General features: G+C 41.7%; 1 protein-coding gene across 3 annotated transcripts in view; it reads right to left on the bottom strand.

The window, feature by feature from the left end:
• Positions 1–467: 467 nt before the first annotated feature.
• The window catches only part of KAT2B (lysine acetyltransferase 2B), a 43233-nt gene continuing 16816 nt past the window's right edge, over positions 468–26884 (bottom strand). The window contains exons 4-18 of one of the 3 annotated variants that reach the window (XM_079947222.1): positions 25993–26082; positions 24574–24755; positions 22764–22955; positions 18076–18182; positions 17661–17786; positions 14707–14843; positions 13523–13734; positions 12025–12151; positions 9927–10037; positions 8041–8184; positions 6296–6410; positions 4679–4715; positions 4416–4479; positions 4245–4329; positions 468–2702 (exon numbers count right to left, since the gene is read on the bottom strand). In XM_079947222.1, coding sequence (XP_079803348.1) covers positions 2509–2702; positions 4245–4329; positions 4416–4479; positions 4679–4715; positions 6296–6410; positions 8041–8184; positions 9927–10037; positions 12025–12151; positions 13523–13734; positions 14707–14843; positions 17661–17786; positions 18076–18182; positions 22764–22955; positions 24574–24755; positions 25993–26082 — 1923 coding nt within the window. In that variant the 3' untranslated portion in view covers positions 468–2508. The remainder of the gene's footprint in view (positions 2703–4244; positions 4330–4415; positions 4480–4678; positions 4716–6295; positions 6411–8040; positions 8185–9926; positions 10038–12024; positions 12152–13522; positions 13735–14706; positions 14844–17660; positions 17787–18075; positions 18183–22763; positions 22956–24573; positions 24756–25992; positions 26083–26884) is intronic. The other 2 variants (XM_079947223.1, XM_079947224.1) reach the window with 2 other exon arrangements.

The following is a 26884-nucleotide window of genomic DNA, read 5'->3' as shown; positions in this document are numbered from 1 at the left end:
ATTGTTCCAGCATCCATTCCGTTGTGTTTGTTCCGATGTTTCACTTTAACTGCATAAGGATAGTAGCACAGCTATCTTAAAAAGATTCCAAGGTGCATTCTTACGCAGTTACTTGGAAGTAAACCCTACTGAACACAATGATTCTGAGTAAACATGAATAAGCTTACCCTCTGGCTGTCCTCAATCTACGAGTAGGTTCCAAGGGGTGAATTGGAATGCTCAATTTATAAGCCAACTTTTTTTGTGAAATTCATGTGTGTCTACACACATGAAGTACTGAACTTGTAATGAAGATAGTTTCTTTTGGTAATAGTTGCACTCTTTTCAATTCAGATCTATTCTTGGGGGTGGGGGGGGACCCTCAATGGGTCCACAGGAAAACAGATTAACTACATGGAATAGCATAGTGTTTGGTTCTTACCATCTGAAAGTGATGGCACAATTGTCAGAAAGTCTATTCACACAAGTTAAATATTTCAGGGGTTTTTTATATGCAAAGTACGAAATAGCACACAAGATTAATTTTATACATATAATTTAAAACCATTTTATACCAGAACAATAAATAATTTTACAAATGTAGAATTTCACTTAAAGCATTTTTAAAACACATCGTACTATATAGCTTTATTGCACAATATCTATGAAAATAATCTTTAAATTAGAAACCAAATGTTCTCAATATAGAAGAGACTCTAATTTCAAGACAATAAGAATCTTTGAAAATAACACTTTCACAGGATATCAAGCTTAAGAGGTGATTTTGTTGGCCCAGTTTACAAAATAATTGAAAATTACTACTTAAATACTCTAACACACAGCTGCATCATTGTACCTTAAATACAAAGCCAAATAAATTGATTTTTATATAAAGCACTAAGGCATTTATATGTTACCATTTTGACTTAATTTTGTACCATTACCTAGCAAGGGTAATCTAATCTTAGAATAAACACTACCATAGCCATTTTGAAAATAAATTTCTCTTGTAATTCTGTTTGGCAATTTTTTTACATCAGTTTTGCTAGTGAAATATTTCAGCGCATATAAAAACAATGAAACTAGTTCTTGAATGCCTTTGTATAAATTAGGAGAAAGAAATAAAATGAATACATTTACTTTCTTGGGTGTTGCAGAATTGCTGCCTGCTCACATTCAAACAACTGAATGGCAAGTAAATATTTCCTTCCCTCACCTACATGAATGAAGGTGTAACGCCAATATTTAATGTAACAAGTAGGTAAAATACAGAAGTAATGAACAATAATGTTCTAGTAGTACTTCGGTTGAAAATCAGTTTAATGTAACCAAAATAATCCCTATAAAAACTGGGAGAGGTGGATGTGCTCAAAACTACTTTTATGGGGAAGTTCATGAAACCTTTTGACAGTATCAACAGTACTGATCTAGAAAGTGTTGAACACAAGAATTAAATAATTTGTGGTAGCAGCTAGAGAGCAGGCATTCCCATTGGGTAAGGATAGTAAAGGAATATCATATGGGCTAGTCAAATGCACATGTAAATCTGCATGTGCTTTGGTTTCATATGTATGTCAGTCACATCTGGTCAGTGGCGGAGCTTCATGCTCTGGCACCGGGGGGCGGGGGCAGGGTGTGCTGTGGGCAGGGCGCAGGCGGTGGGAGGAAGCCACGATGGCACCCCACTGGGATTGCACCGCCGGGGGCAGTGCGCTTCCTCCGCCAGTGCATCTGGTGACTGGTGACATCTAGTGTTAGCCTATGTGTGTGAAAATCAAGACTATCTCTTTTCACCCAAGTACTGCAGGACCAAGTGTGACTTTAAGGGAAGAATGGCTTTTCAGGGATAAAGGTATGTAAAAACTTATGCAGACAAAGCATTTGCTGGATTAGGGCATAAAGGTAGAAATGGTTATCGTTTATCTGAATTAAGCTTTTGCTGGCACTACAAAAGTTTTAAAAAGTGGTTTGTGACTACCACAGCTTTTTTTGGAAATGTGACCTAACACAGTCAAAGTCAGATTATGCTACATATTTAGATTTTCTTTGCAAACTCTAATATTAAAGAATCAAATTCACAGAGGAAGTTTGAACCTACTGGGTTTTTTGTATCTTAGAGGATTTCTCTTTCTTTCATAGCACCTTCTTAGTTGAGTGTTTCATTAAAATATATATAAAACTCATTTCTCCCTTCATTAGCATCTTTTGTAAAAAATAAAAAGCTATTTTACAATTTGATACTGCATTACATTAAGCTTAAACATTCACTGCTTGGAAAAATTTCCCTTTTCAAATCCCCAAACAGTTTGTGCAATACTTCTAATAAAAATGTATTATTGAATACACTGCAAAAGGGCATGCAAGTGTACATTTAAAAACTTTAATAAAATAAACTCTTCTATATTACATGTTTTAAAAGTGCTAGTAAATAAAATGTTTTTTTAAAACACAAATTTCAATTCTATTCAAAGATCAACTGCATATTCTGCTCTTAAATTAGGCATCTTGATTGCATGAGAGAAGGACTGATTACTTGTCAATCAACCCAGCTTCTTTAATTTTTGTGTAGAAGAATTTCTCCAATATATTGGCACACTTGTAGTATTCACTTTCAGGAGGGTTGTACTCTCTGCAGTTGGTAAAGACTCGCTGCAGATCTGCCATGAATAACTTCTTAGACACGTAGTACCTGTTCTTCAGTCGCTCACTCATCGTTTTCAGATCTGTATAAAAACAGAAAAATCAAGTCTTGTTCCTACAATATTTGTATATCCGAGGCTTGATTTTTTTTACTATTGTCATCCTCCCCACCCTCTGCTTCTTTAGTGAAAAGGTCCTGTTTCAAAAGTGCCCTTACAGACCTTTTAATTTCTATTTTAAAATGTACATGCTGAAAATAGCTGGTGGTGAGAGCTCTTTCCCCCATTTTTATTTTATTTAAACCTTGGCCGATGGTGATAACCAGACTACAGTTGGAATCATTCCAGCAAATATGAATTATGGGAACTGTGTTCCCCACACAGTGGCCAGAGTTGTGATATGACTGCCGCTAGGGGCTACAGTTTGAAAAGTATATTTAAAAAAACCACCATCATGGTAAGTGTCCCTCACCAGCCAGACCCGTGGCTCCCATCCCCTGAAATTAAATCATTTGGGTTGATGAAAATCTCAGTAGTGAAAACTTGTAATTATTTGGAGGGTAGGGCAAAGGAGTTACTGTAAGCTATACATAAAACTGTGATGGCCTGGGAATCTGATTCAGATGCTGAACCGGAGGAATCCCAGCCTGCACAGGAGTCCCCGCCTCCAGGGCCGGCTGAGCCAGGGCAGGGCCTTGAACCTGAATGGCCCTCACCTGTGCCGGATCCTCAGGAGCAGACACCAGACGAATCCACTCTGGCTCCGGGGGTGATTGAGGACCCATTGCCTGCAGGTGCTCCTCTCCCAGCCCGGTCAGGGGAAGGTGAGGCTGCCTCTGGGTCCAGTAACCTTCCAGGCTCTCCTGAGCCGCAGAGGCTCAGGGCAGAGAGGCGGAGGGAACTAAGTTCTATCAGGAGGAGTGCTCGCCTCCAGGCAAGGAGTGGCGAGTCACCTGTGGGCCGGGACTGCCCTAGGCCCCAGAGGAAATAAAGGCCAGTCAGCCCAGTCCCAGGTTGCGGGAGCAACATCGCTGGAAACCTGTTCCTGCCAGCACCCTTACCCGCTCTTCTGGAGTTCCTGACCACGCCCGGCTCCTTGCCTTGGACCCCGCTTCGCCCTTGACAGACAGCCTCCAGACCCTCGACCCAGGACCGGACTCAGACCACACCGCACGGTAAGCCCCCGGGACCAGCACAAAAACACTTTTCTACTATCCAAAGTTCTGTTACTACACGGAATTTCCACTTACACAGAAGGACTAGGGTAGTCTTTATCTTAAGGGAAAGGTTTGATTCCTGGTATCTCCAGGTAGGGGTGGGAATATCCCTCTCTAAAATCCTGGAGAGCCATTGCCAGTCAGTTAAGATAATAACTAGAGGTACAAATGTCCTGACTCAATATATGGCAGCTTCCTTTTCCTGTTTCCTTTTGTACTATAAATGCAAGAACTGCTGCACTGTTGCAGTGCACTGCAGGAAACTACAGGCGTTTGTGCAAGATTTCATGGAGCAGTATAAATAAGTTTTCCCCCTCTTTTACTCTTGGTTTCTGGGAGCAAAGCCTATATACTCAATTTGCTTCTGGTTCATTGGATGCTCTACTTTTTAAAAAGTTGATGGCCTTACCCATAGGGAACCTTATAACTTCATAATAACCAGGAGCTTCTGTTCTCTTCACTGGTTCCATGAATGGCCAAGCGCTTTGATGGCTCTGGTAGAGGGGAGAAAATACACTCATGAAACAACGCACCATAGCGGAAAAAGGTTTCAAAATATTTAAAGAAAATGAATGCTCACCTTGACCTGCTGTAGAATGTTTTTTAGTGTGCTGTAAAGCTGATCTGGATCTTTGGGTTCTTTACTTAAAAAAAAAGAAAAGTAGACAAGATTAAAATGTATGATTTGTTCAGTTTCATAATGCTCTTTAATTAATAAAAAGCAATCACCCACAAATTAAAAATGTATGTTAGTTACTTAGCAATTGTGCAGCACGTATCAATGCTTCAGAGGTACAGTACAGGTAAACTCTAAAAGGCTTTATTGTTGAAAACAACGCTTACCCTTTTTCTTTACTGCTTGGTTTCCAGCCAGTATCTCCTATATAGCAAACAAAAGTGAAGCGTTTAAGAATAAATTACATTAGATTACAAAGTAACTGAGTTGGTGTGGACCTATCATAGAATTATATTGCATCCTTACTGAAATACCAATCAAAAGTAACAGCTATAGTAATTCCAAGTCCACCTAGTTTGCTTTAGTCAACACTCCCAACATTCAATTATATGTTCAAGTATGTCTCAGTAGGATAAACCACAAAATCCTGTGGACCGCCCTGAGATCTTTTGATGAAGAGCAGTATACAAATCTGATGAGGAAATAATTTTTTAAAAAATTTACTAATTGATCCATTCATCCAATAATCTAATCCTAATAATCTAATCCTACATGTCCAATGCTGCCCCCTCCCCAGGCTATGTGGCAAACCGCTTTTGAAACTGAGAGGACTTTCAAACACAGTTTGGAGTATGGCATGGGGTTCTGCTATTCAAAGTTGGAGAGAATAACAACTGCAATTCTATTCAGTTATTTAGGAGTATGTCCCATTGCACTAATTTATTCAGATGCAAATCCCAAAGGACAGCATCCATTGCTGCTTTTCTGCAAGCTGTAGCCCTTGTCTATTTAGAGGCCTTTCGTTAATTCTTCCCAACCTCCTGGAAAAGGTTGGGGGGGGCATATGGGGACTGCAGCGTAGAGGAAGGGGCAGGAGCTGCTTGCTCTGTTGCAGAAGCAGGCTTCTTGTGTAACTGGATGCTTGCTAACAATCCCATGTGAATTTTCTTTACAGAATTGAGCCGCGCTCTGTGGGAACTACTTCTGAGTAGGTTTAGGACTGCATTGAAAATTGTGTAGAGGCAATGATCCTGACCCCTGTGCGTGTCGGTGGAACACACATAAGCCTACCCCCTTTTCTGGCCACTTCTGCGTTGCAAGAATGTGCAGTTGTGCATATACTGGACAAGCGTAAAAAGTCATTGCCTGTACTAGATAAAGGTAAAGGTACCCCTGCCCGTACGGGCCAGTCTTGACAGACTCTGGGGTTGTGCGCCCATCTCACTTAAGAGGCCAGGGGCCAGCGCTGTCCGGAGACACTTCCGGGTCACGTGGCCAGCGTGACGAAGCTGCTCTGGCCAGAGCCAGAGCCGCACACGGAAACACCGTTTACCTTCCCGCTGGTAAGCGGTCCCTATTTATCTACTTGCACCCGGAGGTGCTTTCGAACTGCTAGGTTGGCAGGCGCTGGGACCGAGCAGCGGGAGCGCACCCCGCCGCAGGGATTCGAACCGCCAACCTTTCGATCGGCAAGCCCTAGGCGCTGAGGCTTTAACCCACAGTGCCACCTGTACTAGATAGCAGAACACAAAAAATCTAATGGAGTAAGCACTGGCTGTACAGTACAGCATAAAAGCCTGTGGCTACAAAAATAAACCAACGTGTGCATAAAACACCACAGAGCCTCAGATTCAAATATAATCAACTACTTTTAATGCATTATTTCAAAAGTGGTATAGAATTGTTATGAATAACTAGAAGCAAGTCACTTCAGCAAAAGAAATTCTCAAGTTTAAACTGAAAAAGAATGAACCCAATGATAACTGATGTATGATGGTACATACTAATTCCGGGAATGCTTTCTATGGGAATCTGCCGTACACCATCTTTGAAACAAGAAAGGCCGGGATAAACTTTCCGAATCTGAGCTTGCTTCCTTTCGATCAACTTTTTAATAATCTGCAACGAAAGTAACACGGAAATTATACTTTTGGGGTGAAGGAAGTAGGTGCTGCACCAACAGGCATAGATGAGTAAAGGGGCATTAGAGGTGCTTACGATTTCTATGGATCTAGGTGGCCTTCTCACACATTAGGAGCAGGCTTGAGTCACATCACTGTCTGCAGTGTGATGCTTATCCATGCTCTACTGAAAGCATGGCTGCTGCACAAAACCAGTCGCCTCCAGCTAAAGATGAACCACAACTAGGGACTTCACTTAGGTGTGTTTATACATCTCAACTTTCTTCCATCAAGGGTGGCAAGCATGTGGTTCCCAGGTAGTCTCCCCATCACTCTGACCATGCTACAGGACAATGGCATTAGAGGACTTTTGTACACCAAATTAAAAACAGGTTACACTGTCGGATTAAAAATTAAGAATGTTCCGCTTTTCATTTTAAAAGCTGCTCTTTTATTGCTGCGAGGCAGCCTTTGGTGGTAGGGCTACCTGGTCCATGGAACAACTATGCTAGGCGTGGTTAACCTCTGCCCCTGACCCAAAGACCCCTGAGAATTTGGTGGCTGCAGGGGCACACAAAAAACCCCTTCACCCTCCCTCACCAACAGCACGGGGGCTCTGTCGTTGAAAGATGGAGCACTTGGCATAGGCTTCTGTTGCTGGGATGGGTGGAGAGTAATGTGGGGAATACATGGAAAGTTGTCCTGAGCTTGCCAATTGGGGGTCATGGGTTCAAATCCCACTCCTGCCATTGTTTGTGTATATGTGCTAAAGTAGAGTGGACGTTTTTTCATCACACAAACTTTTTTGGCCGCTGCTATGTGGCTCTCACGAGAGGTCCCCAGAAGGCAACGCTGTCCTCTGGTTGAAAAAAGGTTAGCCACTCCTGTTCTACATTATATGCTGTGAACAGGCAGGGTAATCCTATGCATGCTTACTCAGAAGGAAATCCCACTGTGCTCAACCGAGCTTACTCCCAGGAAAGTGTGCATAGGATTGCAGCCTTAAATAGAAAACTATTTATAAACGGGGGGCGGGGGGGCGGTTGGTGTCAAAAATTCTAGTAAAACCTTTTTATTTGTCCAGGCTTTTTGAATTACTGTTATTTTTTTTACCTGGCTAAATTATTTTATTCTTCTCAAATTTCATCAGTCTCATTCTGAGAGCACTGCAGGGGCTGAGAGCACTGGGGCCAATTCAGGGTGGAATATAATTCAACAAATAAATAAATGTTGCTGTATTTTTGTATAGTTGAGCTGTGTTTTAATGTTGTATAGCAGATGAAAAAAATCTCTTTTGAACGAAGGTGCAATTTATATATTCTTCTGATAAAGTAAGGCTGGTTTGTAACACAACGAGAAGAAAAGCCACATTTGTGTACCAAACTGCCAAATTAACACTTCACTACTTTCCATTTCTAACAAATATCGTTCCATACATCAATATTTTTTGCCTGTAAGAAAAGGAAAGGAATGCTTTCCCATTTCCAAAGCTATTCAGAACAAGCCCCTCTGTCAAAGTTGTGCAATAAACCTTATCTCTAAGAAATACTTGCGGGGCAGGTACTAGTAATTTGTGTTTTAAAAAATAATAAAAGAAAATAAACATTTGGTTTCCTTTTTATTTTTACCTCTTTCTGCTTCTTAATGATGACTGAGAATTCAGTGTAAGGGATTCTTGGGTTTAGTTCACATCCCATTAAAGTTGCTCCTTCATAATCCTTGATATAGCCAACGTATTTTGCTTTTGGTACTTTTATTTCTTTTGAAAACCCCTAAGGGAAAGAAGAGTCATTGTCAATGCACTTTGTTCACCTGCTTTCCAGCAGCCTTCTAGGACCACTGTGAGGTTCATCCATCGTCGTCCCCACCCCCGTGGAAGCACAGAGTGACCTTTTGCCTCGTGGGCTTTCAAACCACAACTCTGCAGCCCAGATGAATACACAGTTCACCAACTTACACACTACTGAAATACACATATGCCTGCAGTCACACTATATACCACAGGGCCCCTTTTAGATTTTTGTTCACTATTTACGTCTGATTTCCAAAGTCGCCCTGCGAGCTACATAGGGCCTCAGGAAGACCTCAAAAAGGAAACAATGAAAGAAACCCAAATTGCATACAGATATTCCAAAAACCTGTGCAATAAAATTAAAGGGGAAAGATCCCTGGTGGAACTTCAATAGATGTGGATATGGTGCCTACGACTGACAGCAGTTCTACAAGGAAGGAGAGGTGAGTTAAGTTGAGTGCCCAAAGGCAGAGACAAAAATCCCGCACTGGTTCAGCTGCCCTCTCTCCTCCTTGATCTTTTGAAATGGAATGCATTAACTGCTACTCTCGTGCATATTCTTGAAATATGCTTTGAAGAATTAGAGTATATATCCAGTCCCTGTTTGGAGGAAGGAGAGCGGTCACTCAACACATTTTTTTTCAATGTAATAGCAGAGCACGATTTCAACAGGGAAGTTTGGCATTAGGTCATCATTCTATTGCATAAGAGCAAGCATGATACCCATTTAAAAATGTAAATGCCCCGCAAATTGTGGATGGGATGGGGTGTTGCTTGTTAACAACTTTGGCCTAAAGCTGTAACCCTATACATTAATTATCTGAGATTGAATTCAGTGGAATATACTTCTAGGGAGATATACTGTACACAGGATTGTGCAATAAATTAAAAGTGTGGGAAATTCATTCAAAATACAGAATGCTCCGTTAATAATGTTCTCTGCCATTCCTTGGAAAACCTACTTATTAACAATATTTCTAATCAGACCTAACAAAAATGTTTGCAGGACACTTTACAAAATATTAGGAACATGAATAAAATAATTCTGTGGAACAGGAAAAAATGCAAAATGTGAAACTATGTGAAAGCACCAGTACAATCTCCAGTTAATTCTGGAGCTAATTCCTGTTAATTCTGCAGTTAATAGCTGGTGGGACACAAATTTCTTCCTCCCAGTTGTCTTTTGAGAAGCAGGTGAAAACATACAGATCTTTGAGTGAAGTGTATCCCATAATTCTGGGGCCACCACAAAAAAACAAACCAAGAAACTGGCAGATTACAACCTTACCTCCTTAGAGAATGAAAACCAATTTATGGCTCTGGCTATAGGAGGAGAACTTAAAAGCCACTTCACCTGCATAATAGTGGCTTCTTTAGGATGATTTCCCACCACCACCCAGTGATGTCTAGTACTGGTTACTAAGTGACTGTTCCCTACCAGCCCCCGATACACTGTTGGGTGTATGGGACTGGTGCTAAAACTTTATCCAATGCAGAAGAGTCACATGATAGCTGCACTAGACAATAAAGCTCATCAATGACTTTAGGAAGCAGGCAAAGCATGGGTTTACATGCACCGCTCTTCAGATTCAAGGAATAACACCGTTTTCCGCTCAGACATTTGGTCACCGTCCACCTGAAAGACTTCTCCATCTTTGCAAACCGTTCTTAAAATTTCAGTCCCTCGCACAAGATTAAAAGCACTGTCTCAGGGCTACTCACTTGCTTCTTGAAGTAGCCAATTGCATATTCATCTGCGTATGTGAGGAAGTTGAGAATATTGTGCTTAATGTGGTACTCCTTCAGGTGATTCATTAGGTGAGTTCCATATCCCTGCACAGAAATTAGGAGGACAATTTATTTTCTGCGAAATGCAACAAGCCAAAAACCTTGAAGCTCATATCTAAGAATCTGAGGACAAAATAACTTTAATCAAAGAAACCTATTGGGACAGCAGGAATGCTGTGTGGGTGCCAAATAACATGCTTCTGACTTCCAGGGTGAAGGGCTGCTGATTTTCCCTTTTCAACTTCACATGCACACTGAATTTTGCTTCAGAGCCCAGCCTCTCGAGAAGCTTTAGGGTAGAAGCTCTCAGGCCCTGCAACGGGAAGGGAAGTTTAAATGTTCTGCTGTGTGTGCCAAGTCTGCACAAAGGCCTTTGGGCCCCAGACTGAATATTTAGACCTGGAATCAACTACCCTCTTCTGCTGGCAGAAGCCAGTGGAAGGACTCCCGCTAGTTCAAAAGGGCTTTCCCTGCTCTCAGAACTGACGGAAGGATCTCTTCAGCACTACACTGAAATCCACCCTAAAAGTTTTTCCTGGGTATTCAAAGTGCATCACATATATTATTTCAGTAATCATTTCAAAAGAAGCTATCCCCATATTTCTGGTGGAGACTGAGACTGACAGAATAGCGATTTCATGGCTAAAGTCGAGACTTCAACCAGGGATTTTCCAGTTTTGCGGTCTATTACTATCATGAAGTCTCTCTCTGCTATGAATACACTTTTCTGCAAAATATGTCCTACTTAAAGGGTTTTTTTATTTTGGGTATGTATCAGCTAAAATGAACAACAACATTCTAATGGTGCGTATTATTTTCCTGCCTAATGCTCCCACCCGCCACGTAAGTAATCTGCAGTGACTGAGGAGGAAACAGAATAATTTCTGTGGGTTAAGAAAGGGTTAACTGGGTTGGGTAATGATCACGGGCTATGACGAAGGCAGGAGAGCAGAATCGTGGAACGATGTATTTAACCAGTGACTGACATAGAAACTTAACTTACCGTATTTTTTGCTCTATAAGACTCACTTTTTCCCTCCTAAAAAGTAAGGGGAAATGTGTGTGCGTCTTATGGAGCGACTGCAGGCTGCGCAGCTATCCCAGAAGCCAGAACAGCAAGAGGGATTGCTGCTTTCGCTGCGCAGCGATCCCTCTTGCTGTTCTGGTGTCTGAGATTCAGTATATTTTTTTTCTTGTTTTCCTACTCCAAAAACTAGATGTGTCTTGTGATCTGATGCATCTTATAGAGCGAAAAATACGGTGCTTACTTACCACCACCCATGTACATTAGTTGTGGCGAGCTCCACATGTTGCTGAAGTAAAATTCCCATCATCCCTGGCCATTGGCCATGCTTGCTGGGGATGATGGAAGCTGAAGTCCAGCAACATCTGGAGGGCCAAAGGTTCCCCACATCTGGTGGGTAAGGACAAAGAACAGATGTCGGCGGTTCCTGCCCTAAAAGGCTCACAATCTAAGATATATGCAAGCAAGCATCAGAGGAAGGTGGGGAACAAAGGCGAGGGCAGAATAATATGCGACTAGTTCAGTTACACTGATATTGACTTCGTTACATGACTGAAAGGCATTCCAGAAAAGGTGAATTCTGAGTTCCTCCTATGTGGTTCATTTCATGTGATAAGAGGCACAGCTGAATGCCTCTTAGAGATGCATGGATTCATGGTTCTGGCTCTCTGCTGATAGCCAGATTACACTTAGGAGAATAGCGTAACGGCTGAGACAAAAACGCAACACATTTTCTTCTTTTTACAAGCTGAATTTCTGGGTGTTTTTTAATTTGGCCACCTTTCTACAGCTGGCATTTATTTCTGCATCCAGGCACTTTTTAGCATGAGCCTGCTGTGGGAGCGCCCTCGCCGCATATGGGGCAGATGTGCAGTTGTTTCTGTTGGCTCAAAGTCAGGGGAAAGGCTGTGTGCTAATCAAATGGGATGTGCCCCTACACAATGCAATTATGCCTGCATATTGTACAGTGAATTTTGTGCCTTTCCCTGCCACTGACTTTGTCCTTACCTTGACTTGTTCGTTAGATGTCACAGCGCAGAAAACTATTTCTGTAAATCCTTGAGACGGGAACATTCGGAAGCAGATGCCGCCAATCACACGGCCATCTTTGATCAATGCAAGGGTCTTGTGTTTCCTGGAGTTATATACATTTTATGTCAGGCTTGTTTCACAGCCAGTGATGTATAAGCATTAGCATATCTCACATCCACAGCTAGAGCAGCAATAAATAATAAAAGCATTTGATGCAAAGACCTGACGCCAACTTCATGCTCTGCACAGTCAGTAAATACAAGATCTTAGCAATATATTAAAGAGAAACAAAGCTGCTGATTCACTTTATTTAAAAAGTAAAGATGCCCAGGAAATTGGGCCATTTCTTAAACTGAAGTGGTTATTACCGCGTTTTCCAACCCCTTTCTAAACGAATATCTGAACGCCCTATCATACAGATCGGTATATGTGTTCTACATTATACTGAATAATTACTTGTTTCTTCAAACTGAGGAACAGTTTTGAATTCCCAACACAAAATTATCATCTTAACAACCACAGGTGCACATACAAATAACAATATATTAACAGTGGGGCAGGTTTTTGAAACCCAAGTTTGGTGAAGATATTAGACTCCAAAAATAATAAAGAAATACAGATGCCGTTAAGCAGGTGGAAAGAGGCTTTCAAAGAACAGCTAAGGAGACATTTTTATTGGCTGATATTAGAGAACCATAATCTACAATGGAGTAATATCTAAACTAGACAAATATTAATTTATATGAATCAATGGCCTGGTTCTTACATAATGCTAGCCATGGTTTGTCTAGCTCAGGTGTGATATCTTTGAATGCCTGAATCCAGTCCAAAATGGATTCTTTATCTTGCAACAAACCATAAGGTGAAGTCAAGGTTTGCTATTTGCTTAAGAACCATGGATTATTTGGGCTATAGTTTGGCATTGTGCCTGAATCTAACAACCTTGTTTAACCAGAGTTTGTTTGGCCACACACAAACAGTCACTAGGCTACAGAGTGCACAATGCAGGAACAGCTAGAAAATAAACCATCTGTGGGACTACGAATGGGTTCATTGAGCAAACCATGGTTTAGTGTTACACAGCCAGTAAGTGTAAATACTGGTGCTTAAGCCTTACTTTTCAGTCTAGCCAAGCTTTGTGGGATTGGTCTATTTTATTACTGACTTTTCCCATTTTTTTTATGTTGGCAGAAGCCACCTGATATATCGAGCTTTCTTTGCTCATTTCCTACAAATTTCATTATATCATAAATAAAAATGGAGACCTGTATTTTTTCATGATGTGAACTGCCTTTCATATCTGGCAGACCTGCTTTTATTGTTCATCTTTACCTTTCTTTTTCTGCTCTGAAGATTGCATCCACGCACCACATAAAATCTGAAAGCATGCTTTTTCTAGAAGCCAAATTTATCCAATATAAAGTATTGCCTTTCTCAATCTACCTTTCCCATGGAGAGGGGAGGAAAAACTTACGGATCAAAGACTAGACGAGTAATATACTCTTTCGGCATTCTGGGTAGCTGATGTGAGAATACATTCTGTAAGCCAACCAGCCACATCATGATTTTCTTATTTGGCTTTTGATTTAGGGAATTTCCAACTACGTGAAATTCAATCACTCCCCTGCGCTCTTCCATCCTCGCTGCTTCATCCCGGGCTGAGTGTGCAGATAGAAAATTAGTCTGCTTTATGAAAGGAAGAAGGAAAAAGAAAAAGGTTCAGTATACATTTAAGAATTTTGGCTACTTTGTTTTCACAGTCGGGAACACAGCACACCTGGAAATGTGTTCCATCTGTTTTGACAGAACACATTTCTCAGTGTGTTAGAAAATCCACTGAAAAACAACAGAATTTGATTACAATGGGACTAATTTCACTGGATCTTTCTCCATCTGACTAGAGACATGGTGTGATCCCGTGACTTATCTTGATAAGGTGAACTAATCAGCTCCCTTTCTACGTACAGTGGTACCTTGGTTCTCAAACTTAATCTGGGAGTCTGTTTGACTCCCGAAACCATTCAAAAACCAAGGCGTGGCTTCTGATTGGCTGCAGGAGCTTCCTGCACTCAATCGGAAGCCACGGAAACCGCGTCGGACATTCGGCTTCTGAAAATGTCCGCAAACCAGAACACTTACTTCCGGGTTTGTGGCGTTTGGGAGTCGATTTGTTCGACAACTAAGCTGTTTGGGAACCAAGGTACCACTGTATTAGCAATGTTGTTGTTTCGTTTTAAATGAGCTCTGATGAAATTTGGAATTCACACTTAAAGATTTTACCGTTCCATGCCACCTATTCTATAAGAGAAGCCTTTTTTACTTAAAGCATTTCTTAGTTGCTATTTGCAGGAAAGGTATCAGTTTGTGATAACAGGAAGAACATTATGACAGGGAGGGAGCTACTGTTAATCCATGTGAAAAACACTCAGCTGTATGGATCAATGGTTTATTTCGGTTTAAGGCAGCTTCCTATTCTGTAGGCAGTATTAAGTGTCACACTGAATTATGATATTCTGTTGGGAAAGGGAACAAATGCATTGCTTGAAATAAAAGGAAGCTAGGCGTGATGAAACCTACAGACAACTTCTAGTTCAGAGGTTGCCAACCTCACGGGGCTGATGGGCACATTTGCAAACTGGAGAAAACTACATGTCTCACCTCTGGACCGAGCATTGCAGCTGGATCTGTAATGGTTGACATCACTTCGTTGATGAGTTCAATAGGAATGTCTCCTACAACTCTTGGCTTCTTAGCATCCTCCACAGAATAAGGCTCACTGCTTTTTCTCTTCTCCCCTGGATAATATAGCAACAGCAATTGAAATAATAATCTAAACTACTAAAGAAGCTATAACTCTGTCAAAAGGCAGACATTCAAAGAATGGGGAAATGCCAAATTATGTTACTCCTAAGAAATGCAATAAATCAATATTTTAGTGTAGCAGCATCCACACTTTGGAACTCCCTGCCTAGTGACATCAATCAGGTGCCTTCGCTGGACCCTTCTGGGTTCTGCCTTCTCCATGGAAATAAAAAGCCTCTGAGCAGGTATCGGTTTATGATACCAGGATGAACACCCCAGCAGATTAGAGGGCCAGCCTAGCCCAGTCCAAAGGAGAAAGTTTGCTTCTCCAACCCAAAAAGAACATTCAGCTCTAACGGCCAGTTTCCCTGGCCCCATCTGACACCAGGGGAACTCACAGCTTCTGGATTACAGATAGGTAGCCGTGTTGGTCTGCCATAGTCAAAACAAAAAAAAATTCCTTCCAGTAGCACCTTAAAGACCAACTAAGTTAGTTCTTGGTATGAGCTTTCGTGTGCATGCACACTTCTTCAGATACACAGATTGTATCTGGATTGTGTGGGTTTGATTATATCCATGTGCACTATTGAAATCTATTCTAAGGTGCCTTAAGTAGAAGATGAGTCACACTTCTTATAAATAAATATGGACAAATGATAGTTTTGGGTTGTTGTTTTTTAAAGTGTATATAAACACCTACATGTTTTGCAACACAAATTTAAAAATAAAAATTATCACTACTTTGCACAAAACGGGGTGTTATAGCCAATGCCAGTCCTGCTCTGCATAGGCCCACTGAAAGTAACAAACACCACAAACTCATATCCATTAATTTCAATGGATCTACTCTAAGTAGGACTAGCCCTGGATAAAACCCCAAGTTCTTGTCCCGTGGAGTATACAGGCATTTCCTATTTGTGTCAATGTGACAAAAGTTGCTTGTCTCCAAGCCTGCCTTTTCCCTCTGTGATGTAAGAGAAATTGCACACAGAACTATGTGTAGTTATTTGATTCTTTTCTCATTGTCCCAACGCCCAATACAGGGGAGCTGCTGAGATGGAAGATGAGGATGGATGAACAGCTCCTGAACCCTATTCTCCCTGTACTTCTTTCCCATTGAAAATGCTTCTTCCTGCCTCCCTCCGTCTCTGCAGCTGCATTTATCCCTGCTGAAGGAGAAGACACAGATATATGGCTGCATTAGGAGTAGATGTCTCTTCTGATTCATGAATCAACAAAAATGGCAGTTAAGACTGTCCACGGGACAAGAACTTGGGGTTTTATCCAGGGCTAGTCCTACTTAGAGTAGATCCATTGAAATTAATGGATATGAGTTTGTGGTGTTTGTTACTTCCAGTGGGCTTCCATTGTATAACGTTTTGCACATATGGCATTAAAAGCTGCAAGGAGACAGATTGGCACTTTAGGGCCAGGATCAGCTAAAAATAGCTGCATTTTGACTTGCTTCATTAACTGCTGGGCAGGGGGGCGTGTTGCAGAATCAAATAACTTGGAAGGGGAGAAACGCTTTGTCAATTCAGAATGAAAGTTTTTAGATGAGCTTTGATTTTCCAAATTGCTCCTGAACAAAACATGGGCTTCAGAAGGTGCTCACTGGAGGCACACGAAACATGTATGTGCTTGAAGTCAGGTCACTTGAAGAAGCAACAAGCATCCACCAAACCTCTCTGGACAATTTCAGTTGAATTCTTGCAGCCCAGTCCTTGTTTCAAGACATTCAACAGGCCATACCTCACAGCAAGCCTTCTTAGAGATTGTGGAGTTCAGATTTGCCTGGGCTGCGAAGGGCATCCTTTGTCTCTTATCTCCACCAGGTATTTCAAATGTACGGGGGCTAATATCTGCTGAGGGAAAGTCACTCTGCACGTACTCAGGGCTTATCTACCTTTACCTTTCACCCTGCAATTTCCAGGCAGAGATCTGTGTCTGAGCATCCTCTCCCCTGAGCTTTCCCCACTAAAACCGTCTCTTTAAAACTGAATCAGAGCAAATGTCAATTTGAGTTTTCTGCGGATTGGTGTCTACACTGGTTGGACACACACAGACCTGGAAAGCCCAGACCACAGCTGGAAAGAGCGGAAGAAAGATAAGTGTGGATAAGCCCTCATTTAGTTGCTTCCAGGTCTGAGGGTTGAGCCCTGCCAAAGAGTAAAGAGTAAAGGTAAAGGACCCCTGGACAGTTCAGTCCAGTCAAAGGCGACTATGGGGTTGCAGCACTCATCTCGCTTTCAGGCCGAGGGAGCCAGCATTTGTCCACAGACAGCTTTTCAGGTCATGTGGCCAGCATGACTAAACCGCTTCTGGCGCAACGGAACACCGTGACAGAAACCAGAGCGCACGGAAACACCATTTACCTTCCTGCCATAGTGGTACCTATTTATCTTACTTGCACTGGCATGCTTTTGAACTGCTAAGTTGGCAGCAGCTGGGATAGATCAACAGGAGCTCACCCAGTCGCACAGATTAGAACTGCAGACCTTCTGATCAGCAAGCCCAAGAGGCTCAGTGGTTTGGACCACAGTGCCACCCGCGTCCCCTACCTGCCAAAGAGACTGTTTCAGAGTTGGGTCCTGGTCAACCCGAGTGATAGTTAAGCCTTCTAAACAGCATGAAGCAAAACTAACAGCAGAATCTTTTTTGTTGCATAACCTATCAACGTGGGGCATCACCGACAGCTTTATCTTGCTCAACGCCCATTCTATTCAATGGGGCTTGCTCAGCAGAAATTCCATGCAGATTCCCTAGCTTAAGCACAAAAAAAGCTAGAATCCCACTGCTCTTCACGTTACCTAGATTCGGGTCCAGACTAGAAGCAGCCTTGCAAGCAGGACTCATACTTCCACCACTGGGTTGCTCTAGAGAGGAGGGGCTTGCACTGTAAGGAACAGACCTTACCACAGGGGGGCGGCTGATAACTGCAAGGAGACAGAAAGAAAACAACACTGAATGTAGGAATGATCAGCACTAAGTAGAGCCCCCCTGAAGCTATTTACATGTTCAGGGAATCCTCCAGTTTGTGTTAATGAGAGCTTTCCTTGAAATGCAAATAGCAGCTTCAGAGAGGGGATTGTAGTCAGGAAGAGAAAGGGTGAATTTTCCCATTCCCCACCCCACAGGCAGCTCAGGCTGTCCCAACAGCTGCTGTTTGCATAGCACCCATGCCTAATTTGACTTTCATTCTGTCCTGCACCACATTACATTTACCTGTCTGGATGCCTAGTTGGGCACTTCGAGAAGATGATGCTATGAAATCTGGATCCCAGATAGGAGAACTTTGACTGTACACCTCTTCCTCCAGCATGGACAGGAACCTTAACACAGGAATTTAGGCAGCATTAATAGATGGGAGTTTTATCTACCAAGAAAAACATACCTTGCTTTATGATAATAATAATTTCAGAAAGCTATCAAAACAGGAACAAGCTGAACAAGCAAAAAACACTTTTGGAAAAATGGTCCATTGCAAATTTCTGATGAAATCTAATAACAGTTGAGAGAAAAAGCACAGTACTGATGTGAAATCATTTGCTTATATATCTAATGCATTTGTTAGATGCTTATAAAAATTCTTGAGCTACTCTAGCTGGCGTTACTACTCACCACAACTGCCAACAATTGTTGTCACCACCGTGTTTTTTTATAAAATTCCCCCCTTCTCTACATTCTATAAAGTCATTTACAGTATGATCCTATCCTTGTCTACTCAGGAGTAAGTACATTTCAGTTCAATAGGGCTGACTTCCTAGTAAGTGGGTACAGGGCTGCAGCCTTAGAAGCTCACAAGTTTGTTTTGGAGTATATTCTATACCAGGGATGAGGAACCTGAAGCCCTCTAGATGTCATTGGGCTCTAACTGCCATCAACTTCAGCCAGCAGTTCTCAAGCATGAGGTGGGGGACTTGGGTTTCTCATTCCTGCTTCAGAACCATTAGAAGTGAGCTTTTACTTCTGTCCTGTCCCATCCCATTGCCTGGGGCTCGTTCATGGAGGTACTGCCTTCAAGGTCACAACAGAAAATCTAGGAACATTTATGCTAGAAGATACTGGAAAGCCTTCACTATTTAGGCCTGTAAATAGCTAAAAAAATTTTTAAAAGAAGTTTATGCTGCCATTATTCAGATCCTGCTAGGCAACAGATCACATTTCATGAATAATACTAGAGAGCTTCCTTTGAAACATCGAAATATCTGACCGGGCTATGCATTAAGATGATAATCATGCAATATTAGAAAACCCTCATTCTATTAAGGATATGCCTGCTTAATCCTTTCCTTGAGGTCTGTTGAGAATTCTGCTTTGAAAAATAAGAACTCGCTCAGAATTCTAAACCGAAGTTTGACCACTTGAGTCACTCGTTTTGTGTGGAAAAGTTGCTCACAGCAAGAATGATTATTTTAAAAAATGGTTTAACATTCATGTGAGGCTGCAAGCCCCAGCAAACTCAGTGGGGCTTCTTTTTAAATAGATATTGCATGGGATTGCACTAAACCATGGTTTATGACAGCAGGAGAATGTTATTTACCTCATGTCCTACCTGTGGCCTTCCAAATGGCTTCTCTTTGGCCACTGGCGATGCTGGACTAGAGAGGTCTTTGATATGATCCAGCACAGCTCTTCTTATTACATCTGGACTACAGACCTCTGATTTAAAGTCGGTTAAAACACACCAGGGCAATAAATCCGGGTCGCATGGTTCAGATGTAAGACTGAACTCTGGATTAATATAAACCAAGCTCTCCACACCAAACTCAGCACTTGAAAGCAGAGCAAAATGTGCTCATTTACAGCTTCATGGTTTTACGAAATCCTCAATGATTGTCTGAACTGGGCCAATCTGCCTCTGGCGCAAAGCCAACAAAATCACATTACTAACACAACATCATGACAGTCTCATTCAGGTTGATTTGCAGCATAATTCCAAGAATCATTAGTCAACTATAATTGCCTTCAGTGTGGTGGAAATATGGCATTTGTTGTGATTATGTCACTGCGACCAGACTCAGGTACACCCTAACTAATTCCCAGTCCAGTCTTTCCCCAACCTGGTGCCTTCCAGATGTTCTGGGCTCCAACCCCCATCAGCCTCAGCCATCAAGATCAATGGTCAGGGATGGCTGGAGTTGTAGTCCAAAACATCTGGAGGGCACCAGGTTGGGGAAGGCTGCTCTAGACTCTCAAAAAACAAGTGGATATAAACAAATTCTGAAAGAGAAAGAAACTGTTCCATGAGATGGCGCGAAAACAGCCAGCTCATCAAAAATGACACAGGGCTGGTTATTTTAAAAAGAAAAACCCTTAATAATTCTCATAGAACAGTTTCTTTCACTTTCACAATTTTTGTTCCCACACCCTTAGTTCTAAGAGAAGCAAGCCTAGATAGACAGACATAAAGATCTATCTTTATCTTTATCCTTATCCTATTTGTTCTCTGAAAGATCTGAGTGTGTGGAGGCTTTGCAACATTAGATATTTAACTCATCTTATCAGAGACACTACTTTGCCAATGTTTCTTCATGATGAAGCAGTCACTATTAAAGAGCTGCATGTTACTGCTGAGCAATTTGTTCTTTGCTAAACCGGCAGCTTAAAAAAAAAAAAAAAGGTAATTACATGGTACCTTTTGCTATTGTCCCACTAATGTGTTTGAAATGCAAGCAGTCATGAATAAATTATTCCTGTTACAGTACAATTATTATGTAAGCTGACATCTTCATGGCTTTCCCCACCAAGCTGCACGGCAAGACACACTACTTATAAAGTCACAAGCTATGTAATGCACTGCACTGTGTTGATAAGTCTAAAAATGCAAGCAAGTAGCTTCTGCTAAATTATTGAAAACGAAATCAAGGGAAACAATAGATACTTGAACTCATTAGGGTACAAAAGACCACTTTCAAATCCTACCACACAGACACATAAACTAATACAGCATAAAATATTTATATTAAATGATAAGTCTTTTGAATAACTCTCTCTCCCTCTCTCTCTATATATATATTATACAATGAAATGCAGCCTGTTAAAGGCTAAAGCGAATTATCCTCACATACATTAAACCACAACTATGGTTTAAGATGGTGTGGCGAAGCTGGCAAATTGCTGTCCAGCCATGAAGTTTTGGACCTTTGGAGCTCATTTTGAGTCCTAAACAGAAACAATTTCAATCCAATCCTTGTGGAGTTAAATCTTGGGTTATGAATTTCATCAACTTTAACAGCAGGTCAACTCCAGAAATGCCTGGCTTGGCGTATACATTTTTGCTTGGTGAACAGAAGGAGCTTCCGTTCACTGCAGGACTGCTTTCCAATGAGCGGAAGCTCTCTCCAGCCACACAGTGAAAACTCAGGTTCTGAGCCAATGTTTATCACATAAAACATCCATTATACATATCTTAAGAAATTCATTAAGATCACTTAATTAAAAGCTAGACCAAATTTCACTGAGATTTTTTAAAATATTTGTTTCACTGCATTCTTATCCTGCTTTTTTGCCTATGCCCAAACAGAACCGCATACAAAGGCCCACTTCACACATAACGCTAAGCCAAACATGTCTTAGTGTAAATGGGGGGAAAGTGGGATTCCCAGAGCTAAGATAGCAGCCGCAGCCTGCTTTCCCCAGGGCCTGGCACTACTCAAAGCTAAGCTATGGTTTGATGTAGCACTACTTCCAAATCCAGGCTCATGGATTGTCTCCTGCAAACCACAAAAGGCAACATGTACATTTCTACTGCATGACTACTGCCATGTGTTGTGCATAGGGCTGCCTCTGAAGATGGTACAGAAACTTGAGCTCGTGCAGAATTCAATGGCCAGCTTCCTCAACGGAACAATAATAATATAATGATAATGATAATTTATTATTTGTATCCCGCCCATCTGGCTGGGTTTCCCCAGCCACTCTGGGTGGCTTCCACAGAGACCAAAAATACACTAAAACAAGACGGTTTGAGCATATTGCACCAATGCTGGCTGGACTGCACTGGCTGCCAATTAGTTCCCAGGTGCAATTCAAAGAGCTGGTTTTGACCTATAAAGCCTTAAACGACTCAGGACTGCAATACTTCAAGGACCGCCTCTCTCCATGTGAACCAACCTGGACCCTGAGATCATCATCTGAGGACTTCTTTCGTTCTGCCAGTGTTTGAAAAGGAAAAGGTTTTGACCTCCTTTGCCTGGTCCTCAGACCCTAGTCGGCACAAAGAGTCCTTGAGAAAGAGTACTTTGCATGATGCTGATTTTATTCTAAAAAAAAGTCTTCTCCAACTATGACCCACATATCATACATAACTATGAACTACATATCAAACGCAGCCAACTTCCTACCATCCAACCAACCCACAACACACACAATCAATGACCACTCTATATATTTATAGACATAGATAGGTAAAGGTTTGCATGAGTCATGTCGGTTTTGCCGATTCATTGTAGGCCGCTGACTCATGCTGACTCAGTTCTTCTGTATTAAAGAAGGGGCGGCTAATTTTAAGCCGTGACATGTTCCTCCTCCTCAAGAGGTCCGGAGGGTGTCAACACAAGGAAGGGCCTTTTCTGTTGTGGCTCTACATTTGTGGAATGCTTTCCCCAGAGACGTTTGGCCTTCAGGACATACCTTTAAGTGCCAGGCAAAAACGTTCCTCTTCAACCAGGCTTTTGGCTGATTAACATCCGATACCCTTTTAAATGTTTTGTGGGAGGTGGAGTTTATCAGTTTGTTTTTGTTTTTACTATGTATTTTGCGCTTTTATATTATATTTTTATGTTGTGAACCGCCCTGAGATCTGCGGATGAAGGGCAGTATACAAATTTAAATAATAATAATAATAGTAATAATAATAATAAAAATACATTTTAAGTTCATCAGAAAGTTCACAACAAAAGCAAAATTACTTAGGGAAATGTGTGAGTATTAGCGTTCGTTTCTCAGGTGGAAGCTTGTCCTTTTCCTGTCTTGCGTGTTCTAGGAGTTGCCTTCTCATGACGGTAAAGACGGAGCGCAGAAGTGTTCTCCCAAAAACTTGTGTTGTTTCGTATCGAGGTAGACTGTCACAAAACTGGGGGACGTTGCAGTAACACAACCACCTGCAAAGGGGGAAATATTAAGATGGAATAAACCCAGGCAACGGATCCAAACTAATATGAAAAATTATCTCCTTTCAAAACCTAACTACGCTATTCACATCAATTCACCTTAGAGAAAGAATTTACTGCATCCTCTTAACAAAAGTATATTTAATTAATATCCAGAATCACGACATTTGCCGCAAAGAATCCGGTTAGAAAACACGTTAAAATTCCGTAGCTACATGCACACTAGAAAACTTCTAGCAGGTCCAAATTGTAGAATAAGAATTGCAAAACTGAGTCAAAAGCAAGTCACCAGCTCTTCCAGCTCAGGCATCTACTGACATCTAAACAAATGTAGACTGACAAATCATAGACTTGTAGTCCTGTAAACGTCCAAAATGTATTTTGTATGGTTAAGTTTTTACCTCTATCTTCAGTACATTTTATTTTATTGCTATGGCATCTTCTGTTGATGATGATGGTCACCTAATCCAATCCCCAGCAATGCAGGAACCTCAGTGAACGTGATATTCTCTAGATGCAAGATGTTTGCACCCTTCCCTGGAGAAATTTCAGGGAACAGAACAGGCCCTGAGGCATGCAAAGCCTTCCTTGCCCCTACTAAGCCAGGTTTGATACTGAAGCGGAACAGGACCTTTGCATGAGGCACTGAAATGTGTCGGGAGGTGGATCGTTTTAGGAAGATTGTGCAGAAATTTCCCTTTCCCTGGCAGCTGACTCTAAGCATTGTAGCAATCATGTTGCTTGCCAAATCCTGCCCAAAATGCTGGGAATATGCACACAGTAAGCAGGTTACTCACACAGAACTTGCACCTGATTACCTGCAAAACAATTTCATTAGCACTCTCCTAAAGGCTTGGTCAGGGATGCAGGTAGTGCTGTGGGTTAAACCACAAAGCCTAGAACTTGCTGATCAGAAGGTCGGCGGTTCGAATCTCCGTGACGTGGTGAGCTCCCGTTGCTCAGTCCCTGCTCCTGCCAACTTAGCAGTTCGAAAGCACGTCAAAGTGCAAGTAGATAAATAGGTACCATTCCGGCGGGAAGGTAAACAGCGTTTCCGTGCGCTGCTCTGGTTCGCCAGAAGCAGCTTAGTCATTCTGGCCACATGACCCGGAAGCTATACGCCGGCTCCCTCGGCTAATAAAGCGAGATGAGCACCGCAACCCCAGAGTCGGTCACGACTGCACCTAATGGTCAGGGGTACCTTTACCTTTACCTTTAAAGGCTTGGCCACAAAACCATAGACATCTGCAACAGGAACATTGTTAGGCAGCACCAAAAGACAGGGCAAAATAAGGACAGCCTCAACAGGAGCAAGAAAGTATTTTATCTAGGAATGGTGGCAATATCCTAGCCCTGCTGCCCGCTCCCTAGCTTCTGGTCATCACAGGTATATTGCATTGGAACTCGTAGGCTGTGCTTTTTGTCTACAGCTTGACCCTACAAACAGACTTTCCCTGCATGTATTTATCTGATCCAGTCTAAATCAAGTCAATAAATATGATGTCAAGAATATTGGTCCCAACACTGTACGTAATAGGGAAAGGGCAAATGCCAACCACTACCTACCGGAACTGATCCTACAGGTACAAATGAATACCTGAACTGTTACCTTGTGTAGTTCACTTTGTAGCTGGCAATGTCGTCATTAGGTGACCTCTGTCTTCGCTGGGAAGGTGTCTCCAGGTGCCAGTAGTTGATGCGATTCAGGAACATTTTAGCCAGCTCTACTATCGTTTGCCTCTCTTTCGATGGTAAGTGACTAAATTTGTATTGCACAAAATTATTAACTCCCTTCAAAAGAGAGGATAAATAAATAAGACCGTTTGTAAATCAAAAGGAAGACGAGGCTCTAAATACATATTTAGGGTTTTATTTATTTTAAGCGATGAATTAATATGTTTAATTCCATAAGGTGAAGATTTAAGGATGTTAATGTCTAAGTTAAATTTTATAAGAATTGGGATTTGGAAAACCATTAAAAGGACATGCAGTGAAATTCAACCAAGGGGAAGCGAGGAAGTCACTTAACAAAGTTAATAAGTGTAATTTTCAATAAGGCTATGATTTATGTTTGTTTATGTGTTTGTTTGTTTGTTTGTTTATAATACTGTGAAAACTAATAAAAAATATTTTGGGGGGGACGACGACTAAATGCATATTTCCTGGTTAATGACTGCATTCTCTCTAGTGGCTAGTTGAGATCCACTTCACATTTTATCTTTTTCAAAATCCAAACAGCACAGGTGACACGTGTAAGTAAATCTCTGGAAGAGAAACCGAAACAACCTCTTAAATAAAAGCAAGGACTTTCTCCCACAGATGTAGCTTGTCGAATGACCATGCCACTGGCTGTCACGGATTATCTTAACAGTCAAATGAATTTGGAACCAACTTTCACCCAGACTCTACCGAAAAGCAAAGTACATGTTTGTGTCTATCTGTCAGCTGTGACCTAGAGAATAGACGCAACAAGACAGGGCAGCAAAGACTCTCTGTCAAAATTCCAAATGTGCCCAAAACGGTTTGCACTCTGATTTAGTACAACTGAGGGCCGTAAATTGGGTTTTAAGCTCTCCCCATCAAACAGCAGACTATCCTCCACCGCTGGCAACTCACAAAAAGTCTCTTAGCAAAGCCAGGGAAACCATCTAGAGCAGTAGCTTTAAAGATAGGATGGGCAACTGTCCGAATGAAATTGCAAAAGTGTGAAAGGGGGCAGGGGGTCTTTCCTAACTGCGGTCCAGAGGTGCATATGTGCTCCCATTGGTAAGCATGGAAACCACAGCTGAGTGAGTGTTCCCAATAACAGGGAAGCCCCACTTTTGCACATAAATCGAATCTGCACCAGCCAAGCTAACTTCAGTCAACTAGCATGGCATAGCTAGTCTGCAGACCTTGTTTCTCACTGGGTACTTGATCTATAACACCAGCTAATTTCCCTAAAAGTCTTCAGTCATCATTCTTAGCCCCAAGTCAGCAAGACACTTCATATACTGATAGGAGATGCCTCTGTATAGATGTACTTTACCTGTTCAATACTAGGTTTCTCAAATGGGGGGCTCTCCAAAGATCCTTCTACAACAGGTTTTCCCATCTGTAATATACACTTCCTCAAAAGCTGTTGAAAAGAGATTTAAAAAAAAAAATAATTAATTAAAAAGCTTACTAACTAGGGCTGGATGATAACTGGTTTTCAATATTGCGATATATCACCAGGTAAACATCGCAATGTATCAATATATCACGATATCTGAAATAAGGAAGGAACTACGGAGGGGCGAACAGGACAATGTCCTGGCAACTGACTGCTGCTACTTAAGGGACTAAAAGTGATAAATGTTTAAATTATCAATCACCTCATGGTCACTTTCAGCAGCAGGCAAGCCAAAATGCATCCAAATGAGACTTTTGGTTTTGGGCCTGGCTAATCTGACAGTCCCAGATTATTTGTATTCACTATAACTCAGCACCATACTTTGGATTGTCCTGAGTATCACCATTTGGTACTCCAAGACCAAAGTATCCAATGAAGCCATCCTGTTTGTGCAAGAACTTCTGCTTCTGCAATGGAACTTTCCCTTCCCCTTCCTCCCCACATGCCCCAAATCTGTTCTGCAGGTTCCCTGAGGCCTCTGAAGGAAATCTGCAGGGGGCATGTGGCAAGAGGAAAGGGAGGGGAAGAGATCCGTGCACCAAAGGAATGTCTTCACTGGATAGAACCTATGGTTTGCAACTATAACAATTATACAATAATATAATAATAATTTTTCATTTATACCCCACCCTCCCTGGCCAAGGCCGGGCTCAGGGCGGCTAGCACCAATTATGAATTACAACAAAACGTAATAGAAAAACAACAACAGCAACAACAATAACAACAACAAACAAACAGTTAATTAAAATACAGCTTAAAATGCAGC

The sequence above is a fragment of the Podarcis cretensis genome (assembly GCF_951804945.1).
Source record: "Podarcis cretensis genome assembly, chromosome: 12".
In the NCBI taxonomy this organism is placed as follows: domain Eukaryota; kingdom Metazoa; phylum Chordata; class Lepidosauria; order Squamata; family Lacertidae; genus Podarcis; species Podarcis cretensis.
The sequence above is the reverse complement of the archived record's forward strand: the minus strand, read 5'-3'. Positions and strand labels throughout refer to the sequence as shown.